The 16,373-nt window shown below is 50.5% G+C and overlaps 1 protein-coding gene across 3 annotated transcripts in view; it reads left to right on the top strand.

Annotated features, from left to right (window-relative positions):
* Window positions 1-4,123: 4,123 nt before the first annotated feature.
* The window catches only part of LOC123620547 (leucine-rich repeat-containing protein 37A3-like), a 54,059-nt gene continuing 41,809 nt past the window's right edge, over window positions 4,124-16,373 (top strand). The window contains exons 1-3 of one of the 3 annotated variants that reach the window (XM_045525876.1): window positions 4,124-4,213; window positions 11,088-11,165; window positions 11,823-14,683. In XM_045525876.1, coding sequence (XP_045381832.1) covers window positions 11,823-14,683 — 2,861 coding nt within the window. In that variant the 5' untranslated portion in view covers window positions 4,124-4,213; window positions 11,088-11,165. Of the gene's footprint in view, window positions 4,214-10,338; window positions 11,166-11,822; window positions 14,684-16,373 lie in introns of those variants that run through there. The other 2 variants (XM_045525877.1, XM_045525878.1) reach the window with 2 other exon arrangements.

Genomic DNA, 16,373 nt, shown 5'->3' with positions numbered 1-16,373 from the left:
AGGGCCCCTCACTCTCTTGTGAAGGGCCTGGGGGGGTCGGTGGCAAACACTTGCGGGCAGGGGGCTCGTGTGTCAGGAGTGGGCAGCGAGGGGAGAGTAAGTAAGCAACAGTGTCAGTGTGTATGCCACCTGCCACCTTTGCCACGCCCAGCAGTCAGGGTCCCCCGTTGGGTAGGATTTCAGGGACTTTGGGGAGGTTTACTCACAGACACTCATATGGAAGCTGATTCCACCACGACGGCTGCTTTTCCTGTGCCTCACATGTCCAAGCACAGACCCTTGACACCAAATCATGTGAAACCTCAGGGATACAGGAGAGAGAAGGGGCTTAGGAGGGCTGGGCTATTTGAGCAGGGCCCCGGATTCAGGCCTCATGGTTTTCGGGTTCAGCGTGGCCCATGCTTGGCTGTTGGCCTCCCTCAGAAGTTCCAGGAGACGCCCAGGGGTCCCTCCAGGGGAGGCCACCAGTGTCCATTGTAAGAACAGAAGGAAACAGACTAAGGGACAGGCAATCGGGTTGCAGGGAAATGGGACGTTAAAAGACAACATTCAGGTCCACAGTTTCCTGTCCTTGAAGAACCCTTTCAGCCCACCGGGGGAAGGGGGGACCCTCTGCCCTTGTGGGAGCCCCAGCTTCCCCCAAGGGCCTTACCTCCTCGGGGCCAGTAGATGGCAGGTCCAGAGAGGAGAAAAGGAACTGGGGTTGAGGGCCGGGGCACCTGACGTGGTGCTGCCCCACTGTGGGCTCAGCCCCTCCACCCCCTGCAAGGTGCTTCTGAGGACACTTGTTTCCCCTTCTCCCCTTCTGCCTAAAGGGAGATGGGAGGTTTAGGCATCCCAACGCCAAAGAGCTCATCTCACCATAAAAGTAGCAATAGTAACTAATACATCGTGTGCACTTACCATGTGTTAGGCACTGTGCTTAGCGCATGTCATTTAATCTTCCCAACAATCCTACGAAGTAGGTGCTCCCACCCCCAGTCTGTAGGAAGCAAACCGAGACGCAGAAATCAGGCCATCTCGCCACCGCCCCGTCGCCGCCCGCGCCGCTCCCGGGCCCCGCAGCTCCAGAGCCTCTCGCCCAGGACTAGGGGTTCATGAGCGGGTTCGTGAGCGCGTCGGCGTCTACGGCCCCCGCCAAGCCCGGGGCCGTGCCAGCGCCCTGCGCGGCCCCGCGCAGCAACCTGGCGCCCGGCCTGCCCGCCCGCCCGTATATGCGGCCCTCGGCGCCCGCGCGGCCAGCGCAGTCCCTGGACGACCTGGCACGCGCCACCGCCGTGCCTCCTGCCGGCCTCCTCGGGAGCGCAGGGCGCTTCAAGGCCTGCAGCGTGGCGGGCTCCTGGCTGTGCCCGCGGCCCCTGGCGCGCAGCGACTCGGAAAATGTCTACGAGGCCATCCTGGACGTGCGCGGCCCGCAGCGGGAGGAGAGCCCCGAACAGGTACGCAGCCGGGCGCGGGGAGGCGGGCGGGTGGCCGTGCCTGCACGGAGCCGGGGTGCGAGGGGACCTGCTCGGCTTAGCGTCCCGCTGGACGCCCGGCCCTGTGTCCACCGACTTCGGACGAGCTCACTTTCCCCGAACCCGAAACGAGAGTGGTACAGGCTCACAATCCTTTCCCTGCAATTCCCAAGGGCCAAAGCTCCCTGGGAGCCCAAAGGTTTTTTGTAACTCACCCCGTGACAAAATTGCACATGAACCGATATGAGGATGTTGATGGTCTTTATTTATCCCACTTAGTGTGAATGTTCATGTTTTGCTGCAGAAATGCAAATAAGCTCGATGGCAGGGTGCAGCCCAAGCCCTGCCGGGAGGCTATGTGACCTCTGGCAGGTGTGTGCTGTCCTAGTCTCTAAAATCCCAGGCGATCTGTATTCCGAAACGCACCTGGACGCGGGATACGGGCCTGTGGACCTGCACTGGCTCCACCTGCCTCGCCTTTCTCCCCGGAGCTTGGGGGTTCAGACTAGATGGATGTGAAAGTCCGGCGTCCCTTTCCCTTTTGGGCTGTTTCCAACATTTCAGTTTTTTTTTTTTTTGTTTTTTTTTTTTGCAAAAACCAAAACCAAAAACCTCTAGATGAGTTAGTTTCAGAAAGAAGTCCAGTTATGGTAAGGGGGGGATTTCTTTCCTCTTCCGAGTTCAGTGGTGTTAATTTGGGAAATCGAAAATAGAGGACGTTTTAAAAACACTCTTACATCCTCAGAATCCTCGCGGCGGCCCTGACATCTCGAACTTTAGCAACTTTTCAGGGAGGGGCGGCCTGAGAGCAAAACAAGCTGCGCAGAAACCGCGGATCCTGCGCCAGGCGCGTGATCACCTACGGGCGCTTCACTTCCTCTCTCGGGGTCTCGGTTTGTTCTTCAGCCCAAAGGGAGGGGCAGAGGCTCGGATTGGACTCTGCTGGGTGCCCTGCCAGCTGCCGATGAGCCACCTACCTCCCCCAGGCCTAGTGTCCTCGGGTGTAAGCACTGTACCTAACGATCAGGGCTGCGGCGAGCCTTAAACGGCGCGGGCCGTGGAAGCGCTGGGCAGTGGCGGGCGGTCCCCTCAGACCGCCTGGGGTCCCCCTGGGTGCGCTCGCGTTCGGGTCTGCGCCGCCTTCGCGGGGGTTTCTTCGGGGGCAGCCCTCCCCCTGGTGGCCAGGGCGGAGAACAGCACCCGGCGGACGGGGACGCAGGCGGGTCCCTGTGCCCCGTGGCTCTGCCAGCGGGCAGGTAGCTTCTCTGGGGTGGGTGGCCGGATGCCAGCGCTCCTTTCCCCAGCGCTCCTTCGTTTCTGGGCAGGCTCCCGGTGGCGCACTCCCAGGCACATTCTCTGTCCTGGCGACGGTGGGAGTGTGCTGTGCCCTGGAGGTGGGGGAATGGCCTTGCCCTGGGACAGCATGCACAGAGAGTGTGTGCTGAGGAGGGGCGAGGAGGCGGCCCTTGACCATGAACCAGGGCTCTGTAAGTCTGCCCCAGGGCCAGCCCGCAAGAGCCCAGACCAAGGAGGAAGGAGGTCCCCCAGGTCCTGGCGTCTCAGATTGCTGAAGGCAGAGGCGCGAAGGTGACCATGAGAATGGCGTGTAGACGACCGGCCAGAGCGGGCATAGGGCCGAGGGTGGAGGCTTCCCCAAGTTTAACTGGATGGGCAAGAGCCAGGAGACCGGGAGGCTGAGGATGGGGAGGAGGGGGCTGCTGAGAGGGGATCCTGGGAGAGAAGATGAGGGAGGGCCCAGAACAGAGAGGCAAGGATGTGAGAAGGGAGGTCGCTGGCGAGGGTGAGGGGTGCCCTTCTGCAGGGCATCAGCTCAGGGCTCCGGGCAGGCTACTCGGCAGGGCCAGGGCACCCCCAGAAGAGAGGAGCCTCTGCCATGTATGGCATTTTACAGCCTTGTCATTCACCGTTCACTCAAATAGCACATATTGAGCACCTGGTGTGTGCCGGTCACCCTGCTGGACACTGGCGACCCAAAGCGTCAATAAGACACAGTCGCAAAGGACCTAACAGTCCTGTGGGCTCTCACTCAAAGGCTTGCACCCAGGGTTAAGCTCCCAGCATCTCGGAAGGCAGGCATAGGTACCCCAATTTGCCCTGAGTACAAACAGAGGTTCAGACAGGTTTAGTGACTGGCCAAAGATCACACAGCCAGGAAGTGACTGTGTCCAGGTCAGTTCTGGGCCATTTCAGTCAGGTGGCCTTCAGGGTTAGCCACCCTGTTACCTCAGCAAGGACAGTACAAGCCAAAGGCAAACAAGTGCTCACTTTTCTGCACACACCTACGCGCCCAGCCCTGTCCTGGACATGAATTCCAAGCCCTGACCTTGCTATCTGCGGCTGAGGGTGCAGTGGCAGAATCTGCCATCTCAGGAGAGGGCGGGAGCAAAGGCTTCTGAGGAGGGAGAGGTGGGGGAGGGCAGGGGAGCTGCGTGGGCACCTCTCCCCCAAGGTGGCCGCTCAGGGAGCCGGGGAAGCCCGGCTAAAGCCTCCGAGGCCCCTCCCCCGAGGCCGCAGTCCTGATTTCTGGGTGCGGTCAGCATCCCGCCCCGGAGGTGAGAGAGCGCCCTGGCTGTGGCGGGGACCCCGCCCCTGCTGGCCGACGTTGGCCGCTGGGAGGAGGAGTCACAGCCCAGCTGCCGCCGCTTCTTACATCAACCGCCCGGGCGGCGCCGCACCTGAGCGGGCGTCCTGCACGGGAAGGAGCCCGGGGCCCTCCTCTCCCTCCTCCAGGAACCGTGAGTGACCCCTCGCCTGGGGAAGGGGGCTGCCGCGGTTTCCCGCTCCCTCCCCGCCCCCCAGACTCCCCACCAGGCCCTTCCCTATCCCGGTCCAAACCCCAACACCCCCCGGCGACCCCTCCTCTCTGGATCCCAGACCGGCTCCCACTTCCTGGTGTGATGGAGATACAGCAACTGGCCTCGGGACAGATCCACCTGTCCTCCCTCGGAGCCAGCCAGGGGCCTTTGGAGAGTGGGGCTGGTGACAGCAGGGGAGCTGCAGCCACGCTGAGGGTACTCCAGGGAGCCCCTTGTCCCCCCTCTCCAACACCTCCCCGCCCCCCAGCCAGGGCAGCCCTGGGGTTGCTGGCTGGTTTCCTCACAGCTGGCCTGACGTTCCCTCCCCGTGACTCACCTGCTGGGCCCGGGAGCCCCGCTGCCCAGCCTGTGACCTGGCTTGTGAGAGAGCAGGTTCTTGGGTCCCCCCCCCCCCCCAGCCCTCATAACTCTGGCCACCCAGAGCTCTCCCCACCTACCCTTCCGTCCCCTGCAGGCCGTGAGGCGGCCCCATGGTCCTCTGGGGATCTCCCCGGAACCCGGCCCTATTATTCACCTCTCAGCCCCTGGTTCCCTGCAGCCCCAGGCCTCCTGAGCTGGGCCCTTGACAAGCCCACCGGCCTCCTCACCTCCTTCCTGGGCCCCAGCAGTCGGCCTCCCTCTGCGCCTATTTTCTCTGCCCTTCCTAGAGCCCACAGTGTCCAGTGGTGGGAGGGGACGGGCATCAGTACCGACATGCCAGCTGCACGGGTGGTCAGTGCCAGGCCCTGGGGCATGGGAAGAACATGATACGGGTGGCGATGCGCTATGGGGCGGTTATGACATGACGTGGCGCGTCTGCGGGGTGCAGGCTCTTGCTGCCAGAGGAAGCTCTAGGGATGCCTCCTGGAGGAGGAAGGTGTTGCCAGAGGCAAAATCTAAAGGTTTCTACAATTTCCTCCCATGAAGCCCTCTGGACCCGGTGCTTTTTCAGTGGCAGATTTTTTCTCGGTGATAGTTATGTCTATTCAATTTTCTACTGGTTCTCTAGTTAATTTTGGTTATTTTATATTTTACTAGGAAAGCATTTGTTTTCTCTAGATTTGTGATACATAAGGTTTTTAAAATTTTTTATTGATTGTGCCCAAGTAGATCGTTTTTTCTAAGTTTTTCATAGACATATTGAAAAAATGTATACTTTCTATTTAAGGGATAGAAGGTCCCATAGGTATCAAATCAAGTTTATTAAGTTTATTGATTATGTATAATTCAACCTTTCATTTCCTTTGTATCCTTTTTGGTTTTGGTCTCTCATTCTAATTCTGATACAGGTTTATTAAACCTCTCTCTCAAATTTTCCCCATAAAGCTCTTCTGTTGTTTTCATTAGTTTTTGCTTTTCATATTTAACAATGGGACAATTGGGAGCATGCAGATTTGGCATGTTCTAGCTTTACAAATTGTGCCTTCCTGTCATTACATGTCATCTCTCTTTATCCTGTTTTAGTGCTTAGTCTGAAATTTTACCCTTCTATTTTTACTATGGCCACTCTTTATTTTACATTATATTACGTTAAAAATAAACTCTTTTATTTTCAACCATTATCATTTTTTAAACTGTATGTCTGGTTAATTTCTTTCCATTTTATAGTAGAGATGGGGCCTTGCTGTTTCTCAGGCTGGTCTCGAACTCCTGACCTCGAGCGATCCTCCCGCCTCCACCTCCACCTCCACCTCCCAGAGTGCTAGGATTACAGGCGTGAGCCACCGCGCCAGGCCTAAACTGCATTTCTTGTATACATCATATCACTGCATTTCAACACCCGAGCTGACTCTTTTACTAGGAGAATTCGATCTGTTCGAGTTTCGTTTAATAACTGACAGGCTGTACTCGGTTTTACTATGCTGGCTTATTTTACACGTGTTGGTTTCCTTTGTCTTCCACGGTTACATTTGCCATTGCAATAATGGCTCCGCCTCCTCCCCTGGGGCTCCTGTCAAACACATAGTCAAACACACACTCTGTAGCCTGTGTCTAGATGGGGATCCTCTCCTCTGGACCCCACCGAACCTGTCAGTCTGTAGATGCAAGTCTTTTTTCAGCTCAGGAAAAAATCTATTTCTTGACTATTTTCTCTTTTACTTTTTCTTTCATTTGCGCCTGAGCTCTCCTGCCTGGGTTCCTCCCAGCTCACTTCCTCTCTATGTACTTTTGCTCTGAGGCTCGATCTTCCAGGCCACAGACTTGAATCTCAACAGTGACTGTCTTCTCCTTCAATTAGTACAATGATATATTTTTAAGTTCGAAAAAACAGGGCTCCTTTTTTTTCACTTTTTGCTTGACTCAAGTCTCCTTAAGAGTTCTTGTGTTTTGTACAAGTTACAATTTCGTTTTCCAGCCCCTCTATCTTGCTAATAGCCTTCAATTTATTTTAACTAGATAATATATTCACAGGTTTTTTAAAAATCAAAGCAATATTAAAAAGTATGTAGTAGAAATCGCACACACCCCTGCTTCCTTGCTCTGTTCTCCGTCAACTCAAAAGTCAACACTTTCATTCATTGTCTCTTCCTGCAGAGTTTCTGCACACAAACAAGGATGAATGTATGTCTGATTAGTTGACTTTCTGTGCTCTTACACAAAGGTAGTATGCCGGACACACCATCCTGCAGCTTGTTTACTTCTTGCCTTTCTGATCTAGCAGTGTGTCCTGGAGATTGTGCCCAGAGAGGCTCCCTCTCCTTCCCTGCAGCTGCGTCGCTTCCCCTGCAAGGATGTATCATAACTCATTTAACCAGCCTCCTGCTGATGGACACTGGGCTGTTTCCCAACTTTTGCTATTACAAATGCCACGATGAATGATCTTTTGTACATGTACAGATAAATGTAGGAAAAATCCCAGAAGTAGAATTTCTGGGTCAAAGGGTAAATAGTAGGTGTGTGATAGGTATTGCCAAATTGCCGGTCACAAGGTGTCTACCGATTTGCTCTCTCACCAACACAAAGGAGAGTGTCTATCCCCCCCCCCCCCCCCCCCGGGTCTCAAGGGAGGCCAGCCTGCCCCAGGGTTCCCTGGCTTCCAGCCTCCACCTGAGGCACAGCCTCTCACCTGTGTTAGCCAGGTCCTGCCCACCCACCTGCCCAGCCCCTGTGTACTCCAGCAGAAGGTTGCGGGTGGGAGCAGTACAAGGTTGCAGGTGGGAGCAGCAGAGAAGCAGGACATGCTTAAGCTGCCATATTCCCAGAATCCCCAGCCCTTGGGGGATTTTCTTGGTTGTCCTTGAAGGACTTCAGTTTCAATGAACAAGTAAACTCGTTTTGAAAAGTTAATTGGATGAAAATATGGATATCTAAAACATTCCACATTATGCTTTTATTCAATAAATTCTTTTACAGCAACAGTCTCAGATTTCTTCTTTGTGACATTTATGAGAAAAATGACAGCAAATGTTGTCCCCAGTTTATAGGTGCGGAGTGACTTGCCTCAGTTCACACAGAAAGTGTTTGATCCAAGTCTTCTTTCTCAATTGCTTGCCTATCATACAGAATACTGACTATCAACTTTAGACACATGGGTTTGAGTCCCAACTCTGTCTTCTAGATTTTTAATGCCATTTTAGGTTTTATAGCCAGAGAGATTTGAAGATGTTTAATATCTCTAAGCTGCAATCTCTCTCTGCAAACTGAGGTTAGTAATTCAACCTACCTTATGGGGGATATTGTAAGAGTAAATGAGATGACAAATGCAAAAACTCAGAACTATGCTTACATAGGAAACAGACAAAATATGTTAACTATTATTATCACTGTTTTCTAGCTGAATAAATAGATAAATAAACTCTATTGAAGAGAGTTTATTGGATTATGCTTTATGAATCAAGAATTCACCTTCAGCTTTAATTTCTGGCACTGACATTGGGCGAATACAATTCTTATGTAATAACTCGCTGCTTTCATGTGAGCCTTGAAAAAATGGTCATGCTGTTGAACGGCATTGATTATGTCCCCTGTTGAGTTTTACAGCAGTGTCAATGTTATGGTTTGTGCTCAAAGGAAGCTTGATGCACAGAGAGTCCCTGAAAAGAATTGCTCTTCTGCTTTACAGCTCTGAAGGCTTAGAGACTGAGAAATCCTAGCTAAGCTAAGTTACCAGAGACCCTTATTTGCTTAAAAGAGATGGCCGTGATTGGTCTCAGCCTTCCAACCTGGGCAGCCCTTCTAGTGAAAGTCTTACTTCTCTGGTTATCAGGTAGAATTTCCGTCAACTGTCAAGTCCGAGTAATAATCTTCGAGAACCAAACTAGGTGTCTGGGTTATTTACCTCTCCCTAGTATGTGAAGATATCCTTCATACATACTCAAAACTCCTTAGACCAAAAGCCTTACAGCTCTAGTTTGCCTTGAAGGAAGTTGTATTGTCTATACGGTATGTGGGCCAGTTTCTGCCAATAAAATGTTCAAGTGCTTTCTCTGTGCGAAGCTTTGACCATTGTATCTGGTGGAATTTTGGTTCCCAGGGAGTAGACACTTGCCCTTGCTTCTAATATGAAGTGTCCACTGGTCCCAGCATCTCTGTTCCAGCTTTGAACTCACTTTGACCTCCATCTAATGCCTTACTATTTAATCATATTATGATTGAACATTTTTTTGTACATTTTTTGCTTCCTATAAATTATAAATTCCATAGTTCCTGTCTGTAAGATCATAAGGTTTTTTGAACCAAACAAAGTTGACACTTCATACATATTTTTAATAAATAGTTATGTTAAAAACTCAAGTGTGAGATGAGGAAATTTCCAGGAAAATGCCCTTATTTTCCGCTTTTAGAGATCAAAAGAATGTCTCATTGTGGGGTGCCACCATTATATGCAGTACGTTTTAGAACAAAAAAAATTCTGAATTAATCTTTGTTAACTTTATTTCAGAAAGTCGTAAAATAGCTGTGGCATACAGACCCAGTGAAGAGATCGTAGATGTCAGAAGTGAAGAAGAACTACATGATTTAATTCAAGTATGTGGAGATAAAAGCTTAAGGGTAACATAGCCAGTGTAGCCTTAATTCAAAACAACCAGCAGGATTTGGAAGACTTCAGCATGTATCATTCTTAGGAACATGTGAAACTCCGAAACTGCTTTTGAGTATTGGGTATTTCTGGGGCTTTTGCTGAAGTCCTGGCCTTTGGCTCTGACCCCTTATTTGAAGTTTGGAGAGCAGAATTAAAGACTATTAGAATACTACTACTGTTGTAGACACAAGAGAGGGCTTAGTCTCTCCCACCAGGGGTTAGGGATTCTGGGCTGCTTGAAGACAGGCCTTTTTTGAACTCCCCTTAAACAAGATCCAGGGATTTGGGCAGAAAGTAACAATTGCCTTAAAGGTGACTACGCTATAGCTTTCGAAAACTATTATGTCTTTCAAGTGTGGCTTATTACCTAGAGCTCAACATCTCCTATATATCTTGGATGGAATATTTTGCTGAAGATCCTTTCTGTAGCTCGATTACAGTCATGTGCCACATAACGACGTTTTGATCAACAACAAACCACATAAGTGATGGTGATTCCATAAGAATATAATGGGGTTGCCCTATACAGGTGTACCTTTTTTTTTATCTTTCATACTGTATTTTTACTGTCCCTTTTCTGTTCAGATACCCAAATACTTACCATTGTGTTACAGTTGCCTACACTATTTGGCACCAATACATGCTGTACAGGTTTGTAGCCTAGGAGCAATAGGCCATACCATATAGCCTGGGTGTGTGTTAGGATATACCATCTAGGTTTGTGTCAGTGCTCTCTGTGATGTTTGCACAGCAACAAAATTGCCCAGTGATGCATTTTTCAAGCTCCTCCTCACGTGGCAAGCAATGTATAACTGTATATGAAATCCCTTAATCAGGGATTAAGTTGCTAAAGTAATACCTAAAATACTCATTATTTACTATGTATAGGATTTTTCTTTTAAGGAGCAAAAAATGTGTTTCGTGTTAGTGGGAACTTAATTTGGGGCTAGATGTTTGATTATTTAACGGGCCCCAGAGTTGTAAAGCATTTTGTTTTGAGGAAGGGAGGGAAAGTGGTTGCATTCTGAAAAAGTATTTGAAGTTTTTTTCCATGTAAAATCATTATGTTAATTCTATTTAAATAAAACCAGTGAAGGTAATGTCAAACGTTAAGAATACCAGCTTCCTGTGAAATGTGAAAGGAAGGAAGGAAGTCAGCACTGATTTGAGAAATACGATTGTAACAACAGGTCCATTCCTAAATGAGGCAAATCTTGGAATCACTTCCAACTTAAAACCATTACTATGCACCAAGCCATGTGCTGGACACTGGGACAAAAGATGAAGCACCTCAGTTTACATATTACAGGGTGTAGCAAACAATCAACAAGTCATAAGATAGATAGGAAGCATTGTGAGTTAAGTCAGTTGGTTTCTATTATACCGGTATTTCAAGAAAATTATTTAACCTGCTGACTTTAAGATCCTAAGTGTCTTCTCCGTGTGTCACACAGGATAGACCTCTGAAAAGTGGCATAGTTACTTCTGGGTTAATGGCTGTGTTTAGCCAAGGCAGGATGGGGGGAGTTTCCCCATGCTGACATAAAGGGCTATTCACTCGGATTCACACATTCTCTCCTAGACTGAATTGCACAACTCCTAAAACCCATCCTACAGAAATTTTGGAGTCATCACTGATTCCGTGGCAGCCCCTATCTAATAGAGTGGTGAATGTGAATTATCAAACGTGGAACAAAGGATACCGAAAGTTGAGGAAAAATGGTAACATTTTCGAGTAAATAACCGTAATGTGTGTTCTGCCTGCCACCCTAACTGGTGCTCATTTGGCAGGTCAGTTGCGTTTCTTGGAAGCAGTCCTGCCCGGGAGAGGAAGAATCTCTCTCAGATTTTAGCCTGGAGGAAGACAAGGTGAGGCTGCCCAGACTGGACTAACACTTCTGAATGTACGGAGAGGCGAGGCCCTGTGACTTCCTTGGGAAGCTCAGCCGTCCCTACCCCAATGGGCTGCTGGAGTTCTGGGGCCACCCGGGTGTGTGGCCCAAATGCTGCCTCGCTAAGGGGGTAGTGGTGTTCCTGTGGGGGACAGCTGTCCCTCTGCAGGGGAAGAGAGGCTTGGGCCCAGTGATTCCGGGGGTGGGGGGGCGGGGAAGCGCGCCCTAGTGGCACGCAGCCCATCTGGGCCTGAGCTAAATAAAGGCCGCTGCGGAAATACAGGTGTCACAGAGAAAGGGCGGGGCCCGCGCGCCTTTGCTACAGGGTCGCGTGGCAGGGCTGCCAGAAGTGTTCTGGCTCCCGCTCACGCCGGAGCCTCCGCACGTCATGTCCCTACTGAGCCTCTGGACCCTACGGGTCCTTCTCACGTGGGAATCGTTGTGGCTGCTGATCCAGGCAGCTCCGCTTCGGGGGTGGGCCCGGGACCCGGTCCCGCTGTCCTCTGAACCCCGAGGACCGACCGAGCCCTGGCCTTCCCGCTCCTCTGATCCCCCACCCGAATCGCCCCATGCGCTTGCACCCTCGGCACACCCCGAGGGCTTTGCTTCCCTGGGGTCCTCTGCTTCTTCCCAGATGTCGGCCCCGCCTCAGGAGTTGACTGACACTTTGGCTCCCTTCCTGGACACGCGTTCAGCTCAAGAGCTGCCTCCAGGGCCAGATGGGTTTGCTGTTCCACATCAGGATCCGAATGACAAGCTGACTGGACAACAAAGGCTCCCGGAGGTGGTTCCAGTGCCAGGCTCAGATCAGACTCAAGTCGTAGCTCTGCCTCCTCAACTCAGAAGTAAGATTCAAGCTGTAGGTCTAGATCAGGCTGCAGATCACCAAGCATCTGAAACACTTGTTCCACCTCTAGGTAGTCAGAGTTCAAGACCAGGAAGGTTTATTATTTCACCAAAGAACCTGAAGAATGATCTAGGTCAGCATCGACGGCTTGCTAAGGTGGTTCCTGGAACTTCAGATCAATTTACATCAAAACCTCAGCAACAACCACAAACTCTACAGGATGATGCTTATCTAGATCCAAGTATGGGTATAGTTTATCCTACTGGTCCACCTCTGGAATTCCCAGAGAACTTCGTTGAGCCTCCAAGGCCCCCTGAACTTTCTCAATTCCACCTAGGGGATGAAACTCAAAATCCAGAGACCCCTGAGGAGATCCGATCTTCTTCACTCCAGCAAGAAGCCTCAGAACAATCCCCTGAGGAGGTAGAACCTTCTTTAACCCAGCAGGAGGTCCCAGCTCAGCAGCTACCTGATACTGGAGAGGTTGTAGCTCAGCCATTAACACGTGATGAAGTAGATGTTCCATCTACAAGTCAGACTGCAGCTCAGCACTCACTCTTCTCCAGAGTCACAGGTAAACCTGTGGATCTGGAGCTTACAGTAACTCCAGAGGCAGGTACCAACATTGAACCTGCTCCAACTCAGCAGCAGGCCCCAGCTCAGCCTCTAGAGCACCCTGAGGAGGTAGAACCTTCCTCAACCCAACAAGAGGCCCCAGCTCCTGAGGAAGTTGAACCTCCCTCAACCCAACCTCAAAGACCAGAGCTCTCTGAGGAGGTGGAACCTTCTGCCTCCCGGGAGGAGACCCCAGCTGAGTCTCCAGGCTTTCCTGTGGAGGCTGAACCTTCCCCGAGTGAACTGGAGCAGTCAGCTCAGCCTTCTGAGTCTCCTGAGGAGAGTGAAACTTCCTTGACCCAGCAGGAGGCCATAGCTCAAGCTCCAGAGTCTCCTGAGGAGATTATCGTTCAAATGCCACCAAATTATGAGGTGACAGTTCAACCTCATCATTATAATTTGCCCCATGTTACAGTTAAACCTCCGGATGTGGAGGTTACCATCACTTTGGAGCCTACCAAGAAGGCTGACTCTTCTGCAGCCCAGCAGGAGCAACAAGCTCAGTCTCCAGAGCATCATGAGGTAACAGTTTCTCAAGTTCAGCCTCCAGTGTTACACTATGTCGCTATAAAACCTGTGGATCATGTGGTTACCACAACTCCAGAGTCCATGAATGAACTTGAAATTCCAAGCCAACAGGAGGCCCCAGCTCAGTCTTCAGTGGTCCCTCAGCAGTTTAAACCTTTGAAAGGCCAAGAAGAGGTTATATTTCAGCAGCCCAACTTCCCTGAAAAGGATGAACATTCTCCAGTGCATCAAGGGGTCCCAACTCAGCCTGAAGAGCTTCCTGAGGAACCATCTCCAAGCCAGCAGGAAATCTCAGCATTACCTCAAGAGCCCCCTGTGGGTATTGGACCGTCTCCAGGCCAGCAACAGCACGCAACTCAGCCCCCAGCATCCTATTCGGTTTTCAGTCCGATTGGTGATGCAATTACTCTGTCACCTCTAGATCTGTCTATGATTTTCAGAGGTCCTTCAGTGTTGCCTAAAACCACAGTTAACCATGTGGATTTGGACATTACCATAACTACAGCAGAGCCCACTACGAATGCTGAGCCTTACCCAGTCCAGTGGGAGGGCACTGCTCAGTCTACAGTTTCCACTGAACAGGCTGAATTTTCTGCAATCCAGTCTGATCCCTTTGCCCCACTTCATGATCCCCCTGAAATGTTTGAGTCTTCTGTAGCCCAGCAAGAAGCCACAGCTCAGCCTCCAGATCACCCTGAGGAGTTAATACATTCTCCAGTCCAACAGGAGGCCCCAGCTGAGCCACCAGCGTCCCCTATGGAGGTTGAACCATCTGGGACCCAGCAGGAAGCCTTGGGCCGTCCTCCAAAGTCCACTGAAGAGGTCAGACCTTCTCCACCTCAGCAGGAGTTTCTAGCTCAGCCTCCAGAGCCGCCTAAGGAGGTTGTAGCTCACTCTTCAGTGAATTATGAGATGCCAGTTCCATCACCAGGTCAGGATCAAGCCCAGTATCCAACATTGCCCACTGTCACACTTCAGCATTTGGACCTGGCCCTTACCATAACTCCAGAACCCTCTACGGAGGTTGAACCTTCTCCAACCATGCAGGAGACCGCAACTCAGCCTCCAGAGCCGCCTAAGGAGGTTATAGCTCCTGCGTATTCTGCGATAACAGTTCCAACACCAAGTCAAGCTCAAGCTCAAGCTCAGCATCCAGCGTCACCCAGTGTCCCAGTTCAACATTCGGACCTAGAGTCTACCGAGAGTTCAGTATCCACCACGCAGGCTGAACATCCTGTTGCCCTGGAGAAGCCTGTAGCTCCACCTCCAGACCAGGTTCAGACTCAGCCTCCAAACCTGCCTGAAGTTACAGTTCAACCTTCTGAGATGGATTTTACTGTAAATTACATCTCAGAACAGAATGCCCCCACATATGCCACCAACATATGTGAGCTCTGTACCTGCAAAGATGAGACAATGTCGTGTGTTGGTCTCAGCCCAAAGAAGAGGCTCCGCCAAGTGCCTGTGCAGGAGCCTAATGCCTATAATGGCACCTTCACCATCTTGTAAGCATCACCTTTCCTCCTTGGTTCTCTGCACCTGCCTCGTGTGGCAGCATTTTCCTTGAGACCTTCCTGGGCCTTCTTCATTGACTCACTTTCTCCCTTTACCTTTTACTTGTCAACTTTTCCTTATCCTCCTTCTCCTTCTTACTATTTTGCCCTTCTCCAAACTTTTACCTGTGCTTACTCTTCCTTAACCATTTTTATTTAGCCCCATCATATCCTTGCTTAACCTCTGCCCCTGTGTTTGCTCCACTCTCTTCACAGCGGCGTGGCCCTCTCCCCGTCTCAGTGACGATACAACAAAGTGGTTAAGAGGGGTTCTGGAGCCAGCCTGCCTGGGTTTGAACCCAGGCCTGTCATTTATTAGCTTTGTGACCTTGCGCAAGTTATTCTGCTCTGTGACTCAATTTCCTCATCTTTAACATGGGGATTACGATAGTTACCATTTCATAGGATTGTTGTGAGATTTAGGTGTGTGAGGACATGGAAGGCATATATCAGTGCCTGGCATACCGACGAATGTTAGCCGCTATTATTATATTCAGTTCCTTAGTTATGTCCCAAACTCATCTTTGTACCTGGCTTTCTATATGTGGCAGCCATTTTGTGCCCAACCCAGGGCAAAGTATGACATTGTCTGTAGAGCATGAAAATGACAGGTGGGAAGAAAGGGAATAGGCATAAAAAGGGAAGTGATTTATAATGAAGTACTACGAGAGATGCAGATCAGAGGCGCCATAATTCACCGGAATCTATAATCACTGAGGTGTGGAGGTCAGGGGAATGCTCCCTGCAGAAGCTGAAACTTTCTGGGCCTTAAAGAGTGGCCATAATTTGTTAAGTAGAAAGAACCATAGGCAGTAAAGCCTAGGCAAAGACATGGCTGAGGCATGATGGGGATTTAGTAGACAGTCTGGCTGCAAAGAATTGGGTTAGGAAGCGATGAAAGACGTGACTATGAGAAACCTTGAATATCAGATGTGGGAGTTTGAAAGTTATGCGATGAGGTATGGAGAGCTATTGAAGGTTCTCATGCAAGAGACAGCAATGACTAAGACAGGAGGATTATTTTAGAATCCACACGTAGAGTGCTGTAGAGGGGAAAGCTTAACTCGGGGGGACCAAATAGAAAGCTCTAGCAAAATCTAGCAGTAAAATGAGAAGGGGCTAAATCCCAGTGACTGTGACAGGAGTTGGACGAAAGTCCTGGCAACACGACCAACAGAACAGACAGGATTTAGGGACTGACTAGGGAGTCGGATGATGGTGTGTACAGGGAAGGGAGAAATCAAATGTGACTCCAAGCTTTCCGTCCTGGACGATGAAGAGAATGATGGTGGTGTGACAAGTGGAAGTGCAGCAGTCCAGGAAGAGAGTCAGCTTGAGGGAGGGAGTTTAGTTTGCATATTTTTAAATTTGTTAATGGTGAGCATTAAGCAACCAGAAGCTTCTGGTTGAATGGAAATGTGCACTAGGCAGATGAGCAGACCAGTGTCTGTTTGGCTGCTTTCTGCCCCCCACTGGCAAACTGAATGAGGAAACTGAACTGAACTGAAACTAGAAACTGAATAAGTAAAATTATTGCTGAGGACCGAGGACAGAGTTAAAGGTAAAGATTCAGAGTCACCCACAGAGTTGAAACTGAACATAAGGTACCTAACAGCTTTCTTTTCTTGCTTGCTTGCTTGCT

The sequence above is a fragment of the Lemur catta genome, chromosome 15 (genome assembly GCF_020740605.2).
Source record: "Lemur catta isolate mLemCat1 chromosome 15, mLemCat1.pri, whole genome shotgun sequence".
NCBI classification, from domain to species: Eukaryota; Metazoa; Chordata; class Mammalia; order Primates; family Lemuridae; genus Lemur; species Lemur catta.
The sequence above is the reverse complement of the archived record's forward strand: the minus strand, read 5'-3'. Positions and strand labels throughout refer to the sequence as shown.